This window comes from Zophobas morio, unplaced genomic scaffold, assembly GCF_036711695.1.
Source record: "Zophobas morio isolate AGI-343-1 ecotype UQ-CSIRO unplaced genomic scaffold, CSIRO_AGI_Zmor_V1 ptg000038l, whole genome shotgun sequence".
In the NCBI taxonomy this organism is placed as follows: Eukaryota; Metazoa; Arthropoda; class Insecta; order Coleoptera; family Tenebrionidae; genus Zophobas; species Zophobas morio.
In genome coordinates this window covers 2,156,168-2,176,439 of record NW_026972143.1, presented here as the reverse complement: position 1 = coordinate 2,176,439, position 20,272 = coordinate 2,156,168, and the positions used below count along the sequence as shown (strand labels likewise).

The 20,272-nt window shown below is 34.4% G+C and overlaps 3 protein-coding genes across 4 annotated transcripts; 2 read left to right on the top strand and 1 right to left on the bottom strand.

The window, feature by feature from the left end:
• Positions 1-14: 14 nt before the first annotated feature.
• LOC135140079 (chloride channel protein 2-like) lies at positions 15-9,772 on the top strand. 2 transcript variants are annotated; one of them, XM_064070482.1, is made up of 10 exons: positions 15-283; positions 328-471; positions 522-656; positions 711-1,311; positions 1,362-1,596; positions 1,648-1,865; positions 1,968-2,041; positions 2,152-2,474; positions 9,291-9,356; positions 9,407-9,772. In XM_064070482.1, exons 1-10 carry the CDS (start codon positions 118-120, stop codon positions 9,713-9,715), a joined length of 2,271 nt encoding a protein of 756 aa, XP_063926552.1. In that variant the 5' UTR covers positions 15-117; the 3' UTR covers positions 9,716-9,772. The 2 variants fall into 2 exon arrangements, with proteins under 2 accessions (XP_063926552.1, XP_063926551.1); XM_064070481.1 differs by having other exon boundaries at positions 1,648-2,041.
• On the bottom strand, positions 9,708-10,975 carry LOC135140080 (serine/threonine-protein kinase 16). Its single transcript, XM_064070483.1, has 4 exons — positions 10,759-10,975; positions 10,116-10,710; positions 9,929-10,063; positions 9,708-9,872 (listed from the first exon to the last, which is right to left on the bottom strand). Exons 1-4 carry the CDS (start codon positions 10,866-10,868, stop codon positions 9,756-9,758), a joined length of 957 nt encoding a protein of 318 aa, XP_063926553.1. The 5' UTR covers positions 10,869-10,975; the 3' UTR covers positions 9,708-9,755.
• A 5,358-nt stretch (positions 10,976-16,333) lies between these two features.
• On the top strand, positions 16,334-18,266 carry LOC135140106 (transmembrane ascorbate-dependent reductase CYB561). The gene is made up of 5 exons (XM_064070521.1): positions 16,334-16,778; positions 16,898-17,112; positions 17,159-17,367; positions 17,623-17,777; positions 17,841-18,266. Exons 1-5 carry the CDS (start codon positions 16,720-16,722, stop codon positions 18,001-18,003), a joined length of 801 nt encoding a protein of 266 aa, XP_063926591.1. The 5' UTR covers positions 16,334-16,719; the 3' UTR covers positions 18,004-18,266.
• Positions 18,267-20,272: the final 2,006 nt, after the last annotated feature.

The window sequence follows — 20,272 nt, the reverse complement described above, 5'->3', positions numbered from 1 at the left end:
GGGGGTCTGGGATTGGGGGTAAATATTTGGTGGCCCCGACCTAGTGGCGGCGATAAAGTGGGTAAATATTGACCACTGGCGTTAGAGTGGTGTAGTGTGTGGCCAGGTGGTGTGAAGATGAAGAAGCGGAATGATCTGCCTCAAGATGTCCTCTACGAATCGTATATGGCACCAGTGCAGTCGTACGACGAGAAAAAACCGACTGATTTGTTTAGGTTGAGTTACGTGAAAGAAGAAGAGAAGAAGTTGAGGAAGGAACTTCATGCTCTTCATGGCTTTCAAGGTACGAAGACACAAAGAAGACGGTTATTTAAGTTTGTCTTGTAGGGTGGCTTCTGAAATGTACTACCTACGTTTGGAGGAACCTTTTCGGCCATTTTGGCGAAGAGTGGTTCTATTTGGCTGCTTTAGGCATCCTTGTCGCTTTAATCAGCTACATGATCGACTGGGGTGTCAAAATGTGCAACTGGAGTTGGTACCACCACAGTACTAGGTTTAGGTTGTCTAAAATCCGTTTTTAGGTCGAATGTGGTTGTACAAAGACCTGGCCGTTGGTGGCCACCCATGGGCTAGGTACTTCGCCTGGATTGCCCTACCGGTCACCCTATGCATGTTCAGTGCGGGCTTCGTTAAGCTCGTGGGTCCCAAAGCCGTCGGTGAGTCACTTTCAACATTTAAGAAACTGTGGTACACGAATTAAGTTGTTTCAGGGTCCGGAATCCCTGAAATGAAGACCCTCCTTCGAGGCGTTTACGTCAAGGACTTTCTCACGTTTCGGGTCCTCGTCGCCAAAGTAGTCGGCATAACCTCGACCCTTGGCAGCAGCATGCCCCTCGGAAAAGAAGGCCCTTTGATGCACATCTCCTGCTGCTGCGCCCACCTTCTAGGCAAAATGGTCAGCTTCCGCGGAATCTACCAGAACGAAAGCCGCAAACTGGAAATGCTGGCGGCCGCCACCGCCGTGGGGGTGGGCTGCACCTTCGGTGCCCCCATCGGCGGCGTTCTCTTGAGCGTGGAACTCACTACCGCCTACTACGGAACCAGGAATTACTGGAGAGGTTTCTGTGCGGCGGTCTGGGGGGCGACGTTCTACCGGTTGCTCCTAGTCTGGATCGAAGGGGTGGAGTCGGTGACGGTAGTCTTCAAGACCAGTTTTTTCGTGGATACCCCGTGGGCGGCGCAAGAGCTACTCGCCTTTAGTATTTTAGGGATAATTTGTGGCTTCGGGGCGGCGTTTTACATGAGAATGAGAATCAGGTTCGGAAGGTTCGTCAAGGGGAGTGAACTGATTAAGAAAATCAAGCAGGCGAAGTAAGTCTATATTTGCTCCACCCTAATGATAAACTCCGCCTCTTTTTTAGTCATTTTGTGTATCCAGGGTTTATTTCGTTGGTTGTGGCTTCCATTAATTTCCCGTTAGGGATTGGGCAGTTTATGGCGGGTCACGTTGGATACGCCGTCCAGGTCCAACACATGTTTGCTAATTTTTCGTGGATGGCCCCGAATTTGACGGTTGCTCAACAAGCGGTCGTCAACAACTGGAAGACGCCGTGGACAGGGCCGTACCTACACCTTGTCTGCCTAATCGCTTTTAATGTACCTAATTATTGTATCGCTAGTAGTTCTACCAACATTTTTTTGTTGTAGTTCGTTTGTAACATCCTGGCTGCCACCATGCCTATCCCTAATGGTAGTTTTATTCCGAATTTTCGCATAGGGGCGGCGGCTGGGCGCATTTTGGGTGAGCTAATGAACACATGGTATCCCACTGGTTTGAGTTACCATGGAAGAATAACTAAAGTCGTACCAGGAGGTTACGCTTTAGTGGGGGCGGCGGCTTTCAGTGGTGCCGTCACCCAAACCATGTGCGTTTGTATGATTGTTTTAGAAATGTCGAGTCAAATTACTCACGTAATACCCATTCTGATTGCAAACTTGATATCCAATAGTATAGCCCAACTGTGTAGTTCTAGTTTATACGACAGCGCTATCAAGGCAAAAGGGTTGCCCTATTTACCGGATATGTTACCCAGAAATAGTGGTGAGTCTTAAATTTCTCTGTTTTGATTGGGTGAAAGGGAGGAGCTAGGGGCGTGGCTTAACTACATATGCAATTAACTCTATATACTAATTATTAAAAAATATATATAGCGATTTACAGCGTCTACGTTGAGGACTTCATGGTAACCGACGTCAAATACATCTACCACGGCATGTCTTTCGAAAAACTCAAAAACCTCCTCACCGAAAACAAAGGGATTAAAACCTTCCCTCTGGTGAACAACCCCGTCCGACTCATCCTCCTAGGGTCCATCCCACGAATGCAACTAATCGATTTGATTGAAACCCACGTTGGAAAAAATCGCCGTCTGCAAGAACTAAACGACGAAGAACAAAACGAATGCAAAAAACCTAAATCGGAACAATTTCGGCTTGAAGACGACAACACGTACGACTCAGACAGCGACAATAAAGTAAGTTTCACCATTGATTAAATACATATAGATAGACCCATGCTATTGTTTGGAGCGAACAGGCCAACGGCCGGCGAACAAGAGATGGTGCACCAACAGTCGGCCGTCAAACGCCGGCGAAAAGCTTGGACACCAATCACGCGCATAGGTAACACAAATCACACCAACAATACATTTAATAAATCTACCACTCGATAGAGGGCGACGAAAAAAATGTGTAAAAATCTCATAGCCAGCATTTAGATAATTTACAACGTTGCCAGATGAGCCTAACACAAGTTTGCCGTTATTTCTAGCCAAGTAGGTTTTATTTCGTTTAAAAGTTTCTGATAAAGAAATGGGATTATTGTAATGAATAAAAATAAATAAAACAAACAAATTATTACTTGCTATTTTAAATACTTGTTAGTGCTAACATTATTATAAATACGGTCCGGTAACTCAAATTTTATAGAAAGAGTGAGATGTTTCAGGACGAGCCGAGTTTTTAATTTCGAAACGAGTACTGCGAAAAGAGTTATCGGAGGTATGTCGTTATGGATTTTATTTCATACTGTCAACATATTTTTTTTTATTTGATAAAATAATTACTATTTTGGAAAAAGTTCAAATCGAGTCACTTTTTCTGACATCGTTAGAAACCGCTGTTTGGCTAATGTTTTAATTTGTTTATTCGTGCAAATCAGCATCAAATGTTTAACAATTTAAAATTTTCATTGAAGAGACAGACTGTTCTAGGAAACTTTATTACAAATCTCTTCATTTACGAGCTGCTGAAGGACCGCCGGTCTCATTGATAATTCTTACCTACTTCAGTTCTGGCTTGTACTTAAGAATGAAGCGAAAAATGTTCCAACAATAAAAACCAAAATGTACAGATTGGAAATATAGTAAATGGGGTAGTACCTACATACAAACGTATGCGTAATATGTCGTTAGACATTAGGTATTTATCAAAATTAACCAAATCTCTTAGTTTACGCACTATTGGACGAGCACTCCTTAAAACGGTCAGAATACTTAATCGCATTATTCCATTGACACCTACCTAAAACTTTGCCAGATGAACCTAACACAAATTTGCGGATATTTCTCGTCAACCAGGTAATATTTGATTTTGAAGTTTCTAGAAGTAAATAAATGGGAATATTATAATGAACAAATAAAACAAACAAATTATTGTTATTATTTGTTGTTTTAATCCATTAGACGCTTATAGGCTATCGCATACTTTTCTTGAAAAATCGGTAATAAATTCAGTGAAGCATCTTTGCCCCTTAATTCCTATGGGTAAATTGGGACTTTGAATAGAGATCGCAGAAACATTTTTTATGGTTTTATGGTTTATTTACATAATTTACTTATTTACAAGGAATGTTTTTAAATATAATACAAGTTCTTGATATTATTTATTTTTATTACAGTTAATAATCTTGTGTTATTTTTCATTTTCAACAAGAAAATTTTGTCGCTTATTATCTAACATATTTTTATACAATGAGAAACACCATATGTTTTACATCACAGGACGTTGCAGGAAAATATTTAAGTAAATAAGCTTTTGTTATTTCACTTCGACGCAAGAACCATTTCAAAGAAAACAAACAGTGAAAAAGCGGAACAGATTCACAAAGTTTTCTTTTTTTTCTTCTGTTTTGCAGTGGGTGGGAAATATGGTGTATTGTACATTTTACAATAAAAATATCGATTTCAGGCAAATTTCCGCACCACCAATGAGGTATTGCTACTGTGCGTTTTTTTTTTTTTTGTTTTAGCAGTCCTATCTCCAATAGGCCTAATGCACTACTTGCCGATAGTGATTCAGATAATTATCCGCTGAATTAAGACATGAAACTGGAAATCTGACACAAATAAAACGTGGTGAAGGCCCAAATGCAAGCAAATAATGAAGATGAAATCGAAGCAAAAAAAAGTAAATTAGAGTACTATACATCTAAGGCAAATAAACTTAGACTGAGAAATGCGAGATTACGCGTAAAAGTACATGAATTAAGGAAAACATCTAGCATCGATTATTTTATAAATTCTTTTAAATTTGGTTCGAGTAATTCTAAAATTTTTACGAACATGCAACTGAAACATAATAAAAAAAAATGGAATGTTGACGAGAAAAATTTTTCTATCATGTTATTTTATAAGTCCCCAGCCGCGTACAAGTTTCTACGGCATCAAGGAATTGTTTTGCCAGGTTTAACTACTATTAAAAGATGGATTAGTCAGTCTAAATTTCAACCAGGCTTTAACGATGAGATTTTTAAACAAATTTCTCCCGAGCCCGAAAAAAACTGCACAATAGTTTTTGACGAAATGATTACTTCTGAAAAATTAGGATATAATAAACATATGGATGTTTTTGAAGGATACGAGGACATGGGTCACCTAGGAAGAAAACCTCTTTCAGCAAAATATGCATTAGTTTTTTTTCTTAGAGGTATATATTCAAACTGGAAATTACCTGTTAGTTACTTTTTGTCACACAAACCAGTTTCCAATACAATTTTAGTGCAGTTAATACCAGAGTTATTGGAGAAATTGCGACAATGTAATTTAAATCCAAAAATGATAATCTGCGATCAGAGTACGGGGAATCAGTCAGCATACTCGATGTTAAATGTCACACACAAAAAACCATTCTTGGAAATAACACAAAATCAAAATGACACATTTGAAACACAATTAAAAATAAAAATTTTTGCTATTCCTGACACAATGCACATTGCTAAAAGTATAAGGAATAATATGCTAAATGGCAACTATGTTGTAAAGAGTAGTAATGGCAGTTCTCAGAAAATTATTTCATTCCAGGATATAATAGATTTTTATGAAATTGACAGAAACAATACAAAGTGTCGCGCGCTCACAAAACTAACAGAAGCTCATGTTCGACCAAAACCTTTTCAAAAAATTGGTCTAAAGAGTTTAGACAGTACTTCCGTCGCTGTCGGAAACTTGACGACTGCATGCCTATTGTGTTTTTTTTTCTCATTACATTTTTGTAGTGGGAATTTAAAAAAAAATTGCGATGACGTCATCAACATTTTTGCAAGGACACGTATATCAGTTGGGATAGATGTAGTGTAATACTAAGAATAAAATTATTATATTCTCAAATTTTCGGGAAAATGAATTGGGTCGTTTTGAATATTGATTTGTAATAATCAATAAAATAACGAAACAATTTACTCACGTATACGTATCAGAGGCAACTGAAAATCGTGTATGTATAAACATTCTTAATTTAAGATGACAGGCGTAACAGCATACGTGAGAGTCAAACAGAGAAACTGTAAACAAAACGACCATCGGTTTTATTGCTTCGACTTCCGCTTATTATATAAAACATTGGGTTTTATTTTAATTCTTGACGGTGAAATTCACAATTGGTTGATTATAAACATGTCTATTTCACATTCGCGGAACCAAGTGAGCGCATAAAACAAATGCAGGTCTGTAATGTTAAAGTCGATGTAAATAAGCGTGCTACCCTTATGTTTCAACCGAGTTTTTCCTTTAACAAATTTTGTGTCTACCAAATTGGGTTGGTTGGGGTGTAATACTAATAATAAGTGTTGCCTTTAATTTAATCAATAAAATAAATTGACTTCATTAATTTTTTTGAACCACCTCTTAAGAAAATCTAAAAAATATGAATGGAATGTTAAATCACAAGTACAAACTCATCATATTTTTTGCATTTTAGATAGGATTTATTCAGCAAAATTTAAGGGTGACGTCATCAATTTTTTTAGGAGGGATGAACAAATACATTTTGAACAAAAGTTTACCATGCTTATAATAACTTTAAAATATTCCCAAGATTTCAAAGCATTCGGTTTTGTAATTCCTGATTAAATCGATAAAATAAATCTACGCCTTCATTAATTTTTTTGAGTCACCCTGCATATGAAAATCGAAAAAATTTGAATGGAATGATAAATCACAAGAAGAGACTCACCATATTTTGTACATTTTAGATAGGATTTATTCAGCAAAATTTTGTGGTGACGTCATAAATTTTTTAGGGGGGACGACCAAATACGTTTTGATCAAAAATTTACCATGCTTATGATAATTTTAAAATATCTTCAAGATTTCGAAGCATTCGGTTTTGTAGTTCCTGAGTAAATCAGTAAAATAAATTTACGCTTTCATTTATTTTCTTGAATCACCCTGTATATGCAAATCCAAAAAATATGAATGGAGTGATAGATCACAAGTACAGACTGATCATATTTTGTACATTTTAGATATGATTTATTCGGCAAATTTTCGAGCTGACGTCATCAAGTTTTTGGAGGGGATAAGCAAATATATTTTGACTAAACATTTATTATGCTCTTTATAACCTTAAAACATGTGCAAGATGTCAGAGCATTCCGTTTTGTAGTTCCTGATTAAATCAATAAAATATATTTACGCATTCATTAATTTTTTGAGTCACTCTGTATATGCAAATCCAAAAAATATGAATGGAGTGATAAATGACAAGTACAGGCTCACTATATTTTGTACATTTTAGATATGATTTATTCCACAAACATTTTTGAGCTGACGTCATCAAGTTTTTGGAGGGGATAAGCAAATATTTTTTGACTAAAGATTTATGATGCTCTTTATAGCCTTAAAACATCTGCAACATTTCAAAGCATTCTGGTTAGCAGATTAAAAATTAAATTTCAAAATGTTGTTTTATAATTTTGATTTTTTTTCCAAAAATCTGGACGTTTCGGGTGAAAAGTCGATTCAGAGTTGTAAACTACATGTGTAGGACTATGTTATTTTATACAATTGAAAACCCATTTACTATGTACAATTTTGAAGTGACGTCATCGCATTAGTGGTGGGGATGATTAGACAAATTTTGGTTAGCGTTTTACCATCTACATGATATTCTTAATATAAGTACAAAATTTCACAACAATCGGTCGAGTACTTTCGGAGATTATCTGTCTAATAAAAATCCGGGACAACAGACGGACAGACGGACGGACAGACGGACGGACAGACGGGCAGACAGACGGAAATGGGAGACCTATTTCTTCGTCTTCTAGGAGTCATGAAAGATCGAGAAAACGTAAAAGTAGAGAGTCGGCCGACGGACTCGATTACAATACTTCCTTTGCTTACGCTCGGGAAGTAAAAAGAAAACTTTGTGAATCTGTTCCGCTTTTTCACTGTTTGTTTTCTTTGAAATGGTTCTTGCGTCGAAGTGAAATAACAAAAGCTTATTTACTTAAGTATTTTCCTGCAACGTCCTGTGATGTGAAACATATGGTGTTTCTCATTGTATAAAAATATGTTAGATAATAAGCGACAAAATTTTCTTGTTGAAAATGAAAAATAACACAAGATTATTAATTGTAATAAAAATAAATAATATCAAGAACTTGTATTATATATTAAAAACATTCATTGTAAATAAGTAAATTATGTAAATAAACCATAAAACCATAAAAAATGTTTCTGCGATCTCTATTCAAAATCCCATTTTACCCATAGGAATTAAGGGGCAAAGATGCTTCACTGAATTTATTACCGATTTTTCAAGAAAAGTATGCGATAGCCTACAAGCGTCTAATGGATTAAAACAACAAATAATAATAACAATAATTTGTTTGTTTTATTTGTTCATTATAATATTCCCATTTATTTACTTCTAGAAACTTCAAAATCAAATATTACCTGGTTGACGAGAAATATCAGCAAATTTGTGTTAGGTTCATCTGGCAAAGTTTTAGGTAGGTGTCAATGGAATAATGCGATTAAGTATTCTGACCGTTTTAAGGAGTCATCGTCCAATAGTGCGTAAACTAAGAGATTTGGTTAATTTTGATAAATACCTAATGTCTAACGACATATTACGCATACGTTTGTATGTAGGTATTACCCCATTTACTATATTTCCAGTCTGTACATTTTGGTTTTTATTGTTGGAACATTTTTCGCTTCATTCTTAAGTACAAGCCAGGTAAGAACTGAAGTAGGTAAAAATTATCAATGAGACCGGCGGTCCTTCAGCAGCTCGTAAATGAAGACATTTGTAATAAAGTTTCCTAGAACAGTCTGTCTCTTCAATGAAAATTTTAGTTTGTTAAACATTTGATGCTGATTTGCACGAATAAACAAATTAAAACATTAGCCAAACAGCGGTTGCTAACGATGTCAGAAAAAGTGACTCGATTTGAACTTTTTCCAAAATAGTAATTATTTTATCGAATAAAAAAAATATGTTGACAGTATGAAATAAAATCCATAACGACATACCTCCGATAACTCTTTTCGCAGTACTCGTTTCGAAATTAAAAACTCGGCTCGTCCTGAAACATCTCACTCTTTCTATAAAATTTGAGTTACCGGACCGTATTTATAATAATGTTAGCACTAACAAGTATTTAAAATAACAAGTAATAATTTGTTTGTTTTATTTATTTTTATTCATTATAATAATCCCATTTCTTTATCAGAAACTTTTAAACGAAATAAAACCCACTTGGCTAGAAATAACGGCAAACTTGTGTTAGACACATCTGGCAACGTTGTAAATTATCTAAATGCTGACTATGAGATTTTTACACATTTTTTTCGTCGCCCTCTATCGAGTGGTAGATTTATTAAATGTATTGTTGGTGTGATTTGTGTTACCTATGCGCGTGATTGGTGTCCGACTGTTGGTGCGCCATCTCTTGTTCGCCGGCCGTTGGCCTGTTCGCTCCAAACAATAGCATGGGTCTATCTATATGTATTTAATCAATGGTTTAACGCACCTAATATTACCAACCAATCACTACGTTGCAGTTCACCTACAACCCTCTGTACGAAAGCCCCGGCGAAATCCGCGCTCGCACCAAGTCGGTCACTCTCGTAAGTATCAACCGACGCCCCTCCCACTCGCTCCACCTCTATAATTCCAGCCAACCAAACGCGTCTGCGACTTAACCCCGAAACTGCAAAAGAAGTGGGAGCGCTACCAGATGCAGAAATCCGTGGATTTCCGCACGTGCCCGATCGACCCCGCCCCTTTCCAGCTCGTCGAAAGGACGTCCCTCCTCAAAGTGCACTCCCTCTTCTCGCTAGTGGGGCTTAACACCGCCTACGTCACCGCGATTGGCCGACTCATCGGAGTCGTGGCTTTAAAGGAACTCCGTCAAGCAATCAGCGACGTGAAAAGCGGCAAGTTGCAAGCCCACGGTATTTCGATTATCGTAACCGAAGAAAAGTAAAAGTGTATATTAAACAATATTTACAGTGTAGAAAAATAAATTATACAACTGGTTCGATTTTGTTTTTTAATTGTCGCGTTTTTTCGATGACGCTGTCGACGTAAGGGCGCTCCGACGGGTTGACCTTCAACATGAAAAGAATCAAGTCGTGGACGTCCTAAAAACCAAAATTAGTTAATTAAGGCGTCTTTAGAGACAATTTTGTGTGTATACTTCGTTGAAAGGGGTGTCTTCAGGGAACGTAATCGTGCCAGAAATGACCGCCAGGTTGACGGAGTCGCCGCGCTCGTACACGAAGTCGTACGGCGACTTAAAGTAACACAGCGCGAACAGCACGCAACCCAAGCTCTGCACAATCAAACAATCATTTCTATGGTTTTACAATTATTAAATATAATACCCAAATGTCAGTTCGTTGGTCGATCACGCAATAACTCTCCACGTGAAACAACTCCGGCGCTCGGTACGTCATTGAGCACCTCTCCGCTGCCAAGTCCTGTAGTTTCTGGGCGTCTTGGGCCCCACAAACTTGGACTTTTGCGGTTGCGCACGACCCCATATCCATCAAAACCGGGGTCATGTCTTCCGTGAGACACACGTTTCCGACTTTGAGGTCGCGATGCGCGATCGCTTCGGGTGTAAAATCGTGTAAGTACTTCACCGCTTGGCAGATCTCCATGAACAACCGGATGATTTCTTTCACATCGAGGTAGTTCCGATTGAACGATCTAAGCGTGAGGTAGTCGTGCAGGGTACCCCGGCGGTAATAAGGCAACACTAGGTAAGCTTCGGACGTGGCGTTGACTACGATGTCAGCCGATCCTTTGAACGTGGAGTCCACCAGCTCGATGATGTTGGGGTGTTTGAGTTTCTTGTAGTAGGAAATTTCGTCCATGGCGACCTTCTGGTCCTCGACGCTGTGACATAGGATACGTTTTAAGGCGAATTTACGTTTTGTTCCTTTGTGCTCGATTAAGTCGACGGTGGAGAAGCCTCTGGAAAAGAGAGGTTCGAGTTTGTCGGAAGTGAGGTTAGGTGCTCACCCTTCGCCCAGGCGCTCTTTCACGATGTATTTAATGCCGTTGATGTCGATGGACTCGCGCGCACAAATGCAACCCATTTTTACTATCATGCTGAGCCCCAAAGCGTTCATTTTGGGACGGTTTGACACGTTTGATAACTACATAACCTCAGATTAGGAGTAAATACATAACCACAAACGTCAAGTGTCAGCTGTGCGGGTCCCTGTTTCTAGAGACAGATAACCACTTTATTTTCATACATAGTTTATTATTGTTTTTGTGACGAGTGGAATATCACGTTTATGGCTGATTTTAATAGAGAAATTGTTCTTTACAAAAATTCAAGATTTGTTTGTCCATAGATTAATACAGATGCGACATACAGGCTGATTTTGCAAAACCACCCTTATTGACATTGGAGTCCTCAACCGAAAAAGACAAGCGCCAAATTTAAATAGTATTTTTGGTATAGCAAAATTTCTTAAACTAAGAATATTGTTGAAATCGTAGTAACCCTAGTGGGTTTTTTTCGGGAAAATGTTTTGGAAACACTGTGTTTTTTTTTATGAATTCTTAAATGTTTTTAGTGACAATTTTTGTATGATATTAACAGGGAGAAAAAAAAATGAAAAATAAAAATAATCGAAAATTCAAAAAATCGAGAGATCTAATAATAGAAAAATCGTAGAACCGAAACATTGAAAAATCGAAATAACGAAGAACTGAAAATCGAAAAATGAAACATCAGAAAATCGAAAAATGTAAAATTCAAAAATCTAAAATTTAAAAACCGAAAAACGAAAAATCAAGAAATCGAAACCCCCAAATTGAAAAAATCGGATAACTGAAAAATCGAAACACCGAAAGATTGAAAAAGATCAAGAAATCGTGGAGACGAAAAGTTAAAATTGAACAATTTATAAATTGAGAAATTGACAATCAAAATATCGAAAAATCCAAATCTCGATAAATCAAAAAACTTAAAAATTTTAAAAATTGAAAGATTGAGATTGAAAGATCAAAAGAACGAAAAATCAAAAAGTGATGAAGTCGAAAAATAGAGAAATCGACAAACAAAAAGTTAAAAATTGAAAAATTGGAAAAGCGGAAAAATCAAAAAACGAAAAAATGGAAAACTGGAAAAACTGAGAAGCCGAAATAGGCTAAAATAAAAAATTGAAAAACTGATAAATCGAAAACCTGAACAGTCAAATCTCGATAAATCGGGAATGAAAAATTAACGAATCGAAAAATTAAAAAACAGAACATCTAAAACCAGGAAGTCGAAAAATCGAAAGATTAAGAAATATTGAAAAATTAAAATATCAAAAGATTGAAAAATCTAAAATTTAAAAGTCCAAAAATTGAAAATCGTCAAAGTAATAAGGTAGACACATCGAAAAATCCAGAAGTCAAAAATAGAAAAGCCGAAGAATCGAAATATTGAAGAATCCTAAAAATGAAATATCTAAAAACTGAAAAATCGAAAAATCAAAAAAGTGAAGTCGAAAAATAGAAACCCTAAAAAATCGAAAAATTGAACAATCAAAAACCTGCAAAATCGTAAGATCGGAAAATTGAATAACAAGTAAACTGAAAAATCTCAAAACTCAAATGTCCAAAAACTGAGAAATTAAAAAATTGAAAAATTGAGAAATCGAAGGATCAAAAAAGTGAAATTGAAAAATCAAAACCTGAAAAAATAGAAAAATTGAAAACCAAAAAACCTGAAAAATCAATTGAAAAATCGACAAATAAAGAGTTTGGAAAAGTCAAAAAATCGTAAAATTGAAAAATCAAAAACCTGAAAAATCAAAAAATTAAAGAAATGAAGAACAGGAAAATCGGAACTCTCGAAGGTAAAGAAATGGGAAAATCAAAACATCGATTAATTGAAAAATCGAAATATTGAGAGTTTATAAATGTTAAATTTGAAAAATTAAAAAATCGAAAATTTGACAAAATGACAATTGAAAAACAGAAAATCTAGGTAGAAAAATCGAAAGATTAAGAAATCGAAACATTTGAAAAATTGAAATATGGAAGAGCTGAAATAAAAAATCGAGAAATCGAAAAATTAAAAATTTTAAATATTGAAAAATTAAAGTACCAAAAAATTGAGAACTCTAAAATTTAAAAATCGAAAAAGTAAAAAGTCGACACATCGAAAAATCCAGAAGTCAAAAATGAAAAAGCCGAAGAACAGAAATATTGAAAAATCCCAAAACTGAACTATCGAAAAACTGAAAAATGAAAGAAAAATTGACGAATCGAAAAACTGAAAAATCCCTAAACTGAAATATCCAAAATCTGAAAATCCAAAGAATCGAAAAATTGGGAAATCGAAAAATCAAAAAAGTGAAGTCGAAATATCGAAACCTTAAAAAAATCGAAAAATTGAAAAATCAAAAACCTGCAAAATCGTAAGATCGAAAAATTGAATAATAAGTAAACTGAGAAATTCCAAAATATTTTAAAATTTAAAAACCGAAAACGAAAAATCGGGAAATTGAAACTCCCAAATTTAAAAAATCGGATAACTGAAAAATCGAAACATCGAAAAACTGAGAAACCGAAAAATCAAAAGAACAAGAAATCGTGGAGTCGAAATGTTGAACAATTGAGAAACCGAAATAGGTCAAAATCCAAAAATCGAAAAGTTAAAAATTGAACAATTTATAAATTGAGATATTGACAATCAAAATATCGAAAAATCCAAATCTCGATAAATCGAGAAATCAGAAAACTCAAAAATGCGAAAAATTGAGAGATTGAAAGATCCAAAGAACGAGAAATCGAATAGTGATGAAGTCGAAAAATCGAAAAATAGAGAAATGAAAAACCTGCAAAATCGTAAGATCGAAAAATTGAATAACAATAAACTGAAAAATCCCAAAACTGAAATGTCTAAAAACTGACAAATTAAAAAATTGAAAAATTGAGAAATCGAAGAATCAAAAATGTGAAGTTGAAAAATTAAAACTTGAAAAAATAGAAAAATTGAAAAACCAAAAAACCTGAAAAATCAATTAATTGAAAAATCGACAAAAAAAGTTTAGAAAAGTCAAAAAATATTTAAAAATCGTAAAACTGAAAAATCAAAAACCTGAAAATTCAAAAAATTAAAGAATTGAAAAACAGGGAAATCGAAACACTCGAAGGTCAACAAATGGGAAAATCAAAACATCGATTAATTGAAAAATCGAAAAATTGAGAGTTTATAAAAGTCAAATTTGAAAAATTATAAAATCTAAAATTTACCAAATGACAATTGAAAACAGAAAATCTAAAATCGGGAAGTCGAAAAATCGATAGATTAAGAAATCAAAACATTTGAAAAATTGAAAAATTGAAATATTTAAAAATCGTAAAATTGAAAAATCAAAAACCTGAAAAATCAAAAAATTAAAGAATTGAAGAACAGGAAAATCGAAACACTCGAAGGTCAAGAAATGGGAAAATCAAAACATCGATTAATTGAAAGATCGAAAAATGGAAAGTTTATAAAAGTCAAATTTGAAAAATTAAAAAATCGAAAATTTGACAAAATGACAATTGAAAAACAGAAAATTTAAAACCGGGAAGTCAAAACATCCGTAGATTAAGCAATCGAAACACTTGACAAATTCGAAAACTTGAAAAATTGAAATATCGAAGAACTGAAATGAAAAATCGAGAAATCAAAAAATCTAAAATTTAAAAAATTAGAAAAACGACAACTCAAAAACAGGAAATCTAAAACCGAGAAGTCGAAAAATCGAAAGATTAAGAAATCGAAACATTTAAAAAATGGAAATATAGAAGAGCTGAAATGAAAAAACGAGAAATCGAAAAATTAAAAATTTTAAATGAAAAATTAAAATACCAAAAAATTGAGAAATCTAGAATTTAAAAATCGAAAAAGTAAAAAGTCGACACATCGAAAAATCCAGAAGTCAAAAATGGAAAAGTCGAAGAACTGAAATACTGAAAAATCCCAAAACTGAACTATCGAAAAACTGAAAAATCCCAAAACTGAAAATCCAAAGAATCTAAAAATTGGGAAATCGAAAAATCAAAAAAGTGAAGTCGAAATATATAAACTTTAAAAAAATCGAAAAATTGAACAATCAAAAACCTGCAAAATCGTAAAATCGAAAAATTGAATAACAAGTAAACTGAAAAATCCCAAAACTCAAATGTCGAAAAACTGAGAAATTAAAAAATTGGAAAATTAAGAAATCGAAGAATCAAAAAAGTGAAGTTGAAAAATCAAAACCTGAAAAAAATAGAAAAATTGAAAAACCAAAAAACCTGAAAAATCAATTAATTGAAAAATCGACAAATAAAGAGTTTAGAAAAGTAAAAAATCGAAAAATTGAAATATTTAAAAATCGTTAAATTGAAAAATGAAAAACCTAAAAAATCAAAAAATTAAAGAATTGAAGAAATAGAAAAATCAAAACATCGATTAATTGAAAAATCGAAAAATTGAGAGTTTATAAAAGTCAAATTTGAAAAATTAAAAAATCGAAAATTTGACAAAATGACAATTGAAAAACAGAAAATCTAAAACCGGGAAGTCGAAAAATCTAAATATTAAGAAATCGAAACATTTGAAAAATCGAAATATGGAAGAGCTGAAATGAAAAATCGAGAAATCGACAAATTAAAAATTTTAAATATTGAAAAATTAAAATACCAAAAAATTGAAAACTAAAATTTTAAAAATCGAAAAAGTAAAAAGTCGACACATCGAAAAATCCAGAAGTCACAAATGGAAAAGTCGAAGAACAGAAATATTGAAAAATTCAAGAACTGAACTATCGAAAAACTGAAAATTGAAAGAAAAACTGACGAATCGAAAAACTAAAAATCCCAAAACCGAAATATCCAAAAACTGAGAATCCAAAGAATCAAAAAATTGAGAAATCGAAAAATTAAAAAAGTGAAGTCGAAATATCAAAACCTTAAAAAAATCTAAAAATTGAATAATCAGAAACCTGCAAAATCGTAAGATCGAAAAACTGAATAAGAAGTAAACTGAAAAATCCCAAAACTGTAATCTATAAAAACTGAGAAATTAAAAAATTGAGAAATCGAAGAATCAAAAAAGTGAAGTTGAAAAATCGAAACCTGAAAAACTAGAAAAATTAAAAAACCAAAAAGCCTGAAAAATCAATCCAATGAAAAATCGACAAATAAAGGGTTTATAAAATTCAAAAATAGAAAAATCCAAAAATTGAATAATAAATAAGAGTAAACTGAAAAACTGAGAATTCGAAAGTTGAAACAGCAAGAAATTATGGTCGAAACCGGTTAGGATGTGTATCAGATCACGGATCATGGCTTATAAATCAAATCGTTTCCGAACGCTTAGAGTCGACATTGGCTTGAGTGCGCTCTAGTCTGTAGATCAAACAAGTTCTCAGACGACGAACTGTAATTCGTGTGACCTGAATTAAAGTGAAGAAAACAGTAAGCAGCTTGTAATATTCTGGTAAATCTAATGTCAATTTTCGAAAGTAAAACGCTTCTCTATGTTCTCTGGTTTGTCATTAATCTCCTGCAACCTCGATCAACTGCGCAGTGCGCATGCTTACACAAAAGTTACTACCTGTCCCTAGAACACCAAGACTTGTCAAAATCGACGTTTTGAATGTTTTTGTAATGACCGTAATTACGCATTGCGTGTGCGGGGGTTGACGACACGTGACAACTCCCCGCTTGACCCTCGTCCCACGCTTGACCACCCTTATCCATGTACCGTCAAATCACAACATAACCTCACACGTCATCTGTCATTCATCATCTCGCATTATTGTTGTCACTGCGATAACAACAATGCAATTTTATGGTTTTTCACCGAAAACACGGTCTAATCGCTCCGTTGCCTCCTTTGCCGCCCCACACCGCCCAACACCCAACTAGGTTATCTAACAGTACTTCAAGTAGGAGGGGTAAACCGTATTGATTTTTGCCACGACTTGTTGCTTCTTTCTCATGAGTTCCGACTCTCTTCCTTCGGCAGTGGAGGAGGAACAATCTGTTGGTCTGCTCAGGTGCGTATTGCCCCACGTCGCCTTATTTTAACAAAAATACAACAACAACCAACTCTTTATTATAATTTATAAATAAATAAAAAAAAATTAATTTACAAAATAACGACCAATTTTTGCAGCAACACGATGGAGGCCCGAGCCGAACACCTCAAGACCCGCAACTACCGCTCTCTGTACTACTTCACCACCGCGCTGGGGGTGGGCATGATGGTCATGATGCTGACATGGTTGGTGAAGCACAGAGGGGGCTTCTCCTGGTCGTCCAACACCAAGACGCAGTTCAACTGGCACCCGTTGCTCATGAGCATCGGGATGCTGTTCATTTACGGGCACTGTGAGTGGCTTTGGTGGAGAGGTTTGCTCTAAATTGGGTTTTGCAGCAATTCTTGTGTACAGGACGGGGAGGGCTGCCCCGAAAAAGAGACTGAAAATTTTGCATGCTTTACTCCATGGCACGACCTTTATTTTGGCGGTGATTGCTCTGAAGGCCGTGTTCGACTCGCACAATTACGCCAAGCCCCCAATTGCCAATTTGTATACGTTCCATTCGTGGTTTGGACTGATCACGGCGATTTTGTTTACTGGACAGGTGAGTGGCAGGGGGGGGGGGAGTGACTTAAGTTAAGTAAGGTCTGCGGCGTGGTTCCGCGTTTTTTTTTTAAGTAATTATTCAAGCGATAAGGCGGCCGGTGTTTAAGGAAATGAGTCATTCTTTCATGTACGTGGTCTATTTTGTGTCTAATTAAAAAAAAATCGTGTTTAGGCAAATATAATAATAGCGCTTCCTGTAGAAAGTAACCTATTTATGTAATTGTTAACAAAGAATTGTTATTTAATTTTTTAGTTTCTGTTCGGCTTTATGAGCTTCCTCTACCCCGGTCTTTCCAAAACCCTCCGCTCGGCGGTGCTTCCGGTCCACGTGGCCACCGGGACTGCGATTTTCGTCCTAGCTTTGATCTCAGCCCTCACAGGGCTCACGGAGAAAACGCTCTGGACTTTGTAAGTCATTATTATTTTTTTTTTATAGTTTAAATGGGAAACATCACGATTTTTTTATTCCAGGGACACCGGTTACGCACAGCTTCCGTCTGAAGCCATCCTGATTAACTTTCTAGCGCTCTTCCTCGGCTTTTTCGGCGTTTTTGTTCTCTATTTGGTCAACGATCCCGATTTCAAGAGGACTAACTTGCCGGAAGACGAGGTGGCTTTGGCCAGTAGCGATTGATTTGGTGCTATTTTGCCGATGTTTTGAGTGGTTGGTGATGATGAGTGTTGAGGAGGTTGGTAGGAGTGGCTGATTTCACCAATGCAGTTACCACTGAGATGTGACTGGTATCGCTAATCTTACTATATTTTGTGCTTAATTGTTTAAAGTATTTTTTATAATTGTAACTTTGGTGCTACTGTTTGGTCTCTATTTTGTAAAGTTTACACAGTCTGACTATGTAAGTGATGTATCCCAAATATATGTATATTTATGTCAACGCACACGTGGTGGTTTTTGTTTCCCGTTCTAGGCATGAAATTCCTAAAATTGGTGGGCGATTAAAGGCTTCATTTGGGGGTTTACTAAAAAAAGGACGGTTTGTTCGAGGTTCTTAACATTTTGAAAGGTCAAATTTGGTAAAAAATTCAAAAAATAAACCGGTTGTTTCACATTCTTAAATAAAAAAATTGACAGAAACGCTTTAACAAAATAAGAAGGATCCCAAGATTTTTCTAAAAGTGTCCAAAAGAATGTTAGAAACTCTTCCAAAAACAAGATAGCTGGGGTTCCCAAGATTTTTCCATTCTTCAAAAAAAAGACAGCAGGTGCCCAAAAATTATTACGAAGTCTTTCAATTATAAATACATTTTTTCCAAAACAAAACACTACGATCCCAAAGATTCCTTCACATTCTTAAATAAAAAAATCACAAGAGTTCGCAAAATTGTTACAAACTCTTTCAGAAACAAGACAGCTGGGGTTCCCAAAATTTTTCCACGTTCTTAAAAAAATACTAAAAGTTTCCCAAATTTGAGCCATTTTGCTAAAGTTAAATACAAATAACAAAAAATTGAGATTTACCCAAAGCGTTAGATATAACAGCGATTTTTGACCTTTAAGGTTCTTCAGTTTTTCGATTTTACTATTTGTTAGTTTTTCGATATTTCCGATTTTTCAGTTGTTCCATTTTTCGATTTTAATTCTGCAATTTTTAGATTTTCCAATTTCTATTTTTCGATTTTTCAGGTTCTAGATTTTTAATTTTCCAATTTTTCGATTTTCCAGGTTTTCAATTTTACAATTTTTCGATTTTTTATTTTTTTGGTTTCAATTTCTCGATTTGCAGTTTTTCAAACTTTGTATTTTAGATTTTAATTTTCTGTTTTTTCAATTTCTCGTTTTTTTGCTTTTTCCGTTTCCCCAATTTATCAATTTGCAATTTTTCGAATTTTTCAATTTAACGCTTTCCAAATTTCTAGAAATGTTAAAAGGTTCAATTTTTCGATTTTTCAACTTTTACGTTTCTTCAATTTTTCGATTTTTTTAATTTCAGATATTTTAATTTTTCGTTTTTTTTTTTTATTTTTCGGTTTCTCAATTTCTGGATTTTCAGCTCTTGATTTTAAAAATTTTTCATTTCTTCAATGTTTTTAAACTTGCAATTTTTCGGATTTTTAGTTTAAGATTTTCAATTTTTCAACTTTTCGTTTCTTCAATTTTTCGATTTGCAATTGTTCAAACTTAATATTTTAGATTTTAATTTTTTTTTTAATTTCTCCTTTTTCCACTTTTTCCGTTCCTCCAATTTATAGATTTGCAATTTTTCGCTTTCCAATTTTCTAGAAATGTTAAGATTTTGATTTTTCAGTTTCTCGATTTTTAATTTTAATTTTCTCAATTTTTCGGTTCTTCAATTTTGTTCCAATTGCAGTTTGTTCATTTATCAATTTTTCAGCTTTCGATTTAAAAATTTTTTCATTTCTTCAATATTTTCACTTGCAATTATTCGGGTTTTTAGGTTAACATTTTCAATTTCTCGATTTTTGAGTTTTTCCGTTTGTCAATTTTCAGCTCTATATTTTTAAAACTTTTCATTTCTTCAATATTTTTAAATGCAATTTTTCGGCTTTTTAGTTTAAGATTTTCAATTTTCCGATTTTTCACCTTTTCGTTTCTTCACTTTTACGATTGTACTTTTTTTTATTTTTCAATTTTACAATTCATAGATCTTTCAACTTTTGGATATTTTAAACTTTTAAACTTTTCATCTTTGAAATTTTTCGTTTTCCAATCTTTCAATTATTCAAGCTGCAGTTTGTTTGAGTATCCAACATTTCAATTTTCGAATTTCTGGGCTTCCAATTTTTAAATGTTCCGATTTTTCAACTTTTCGTTTTTTCAGTTTTACGATTATGCAACTTTACAATTTTTTAATCTTTCGAGATTTTCGTTTTTACGATTTTTCATTTCCTCAATTTTTCATTTTTTCCGTTTCATCAGTTTTTAG

Coding starts and splice junctions, on each gene's coding strand:
- LOC135140080 (XM_064070483.1), bottom strand. CDS start 10,868: ATGAACGCTTTGGGGCTCAGCATGATAGTAAAAATGGGTTGCATTTGT. Junction 10,711..10,758: donor AAAGAGCGCCTGGGCGAAGG/GTGAGCACCTAA, acceptor TCTCTTTTCCAG/AGGCTTCTCCACCGTCGACT. Junction 9,873..9,928: donor AAGACACCCCTTTCAACGAA/GTATACACACAA, acceptor TTTGGTTTTTAG/GACGTCCACGACTTGATTCT.
- LOC135140079 (XM_064070481.1), top strand. CDS start 118: ATGAAGAAGCGGAATGATCTGCCTCAAGATGTCCTCTACGAATCGTAT. Junction 657..710: donor CGTGGGTCCCAAAGCCGTCG/GTGAGTCACTTT, acceptor AAGTTGTTTCAG/GGTCCGGAATCCCTGAAATG. Junction 2,475..9,290: donor ACTCAGACAGCGACAATAAA/GTAAGTTTCACC, acceptor ACTACGTTGCAG/TTCACCTACAACCCTCTGTA.
- LOC135140106 (XM_064070521.1), top strand. CDS start 16,720: ATGAGTTCCGACTCTCTTCCTTCGGCAGTGGAGGAGGAACAATCTGTT. Junction 16,779..16,897: donor CAATCTGTTGGTCTGCTCAG/GTGCGTATTGCC, acceptor CAATTTTTGCAG/CAACACGATGGAGGCCCGAG. Junction 17,368..17,622: donor CGATTTTGTTTACTGGACAG/GTGAGTGGCAGG, acceptor TTAATTTTTTAG/TTTCTGTTCGGCTTTATGAG.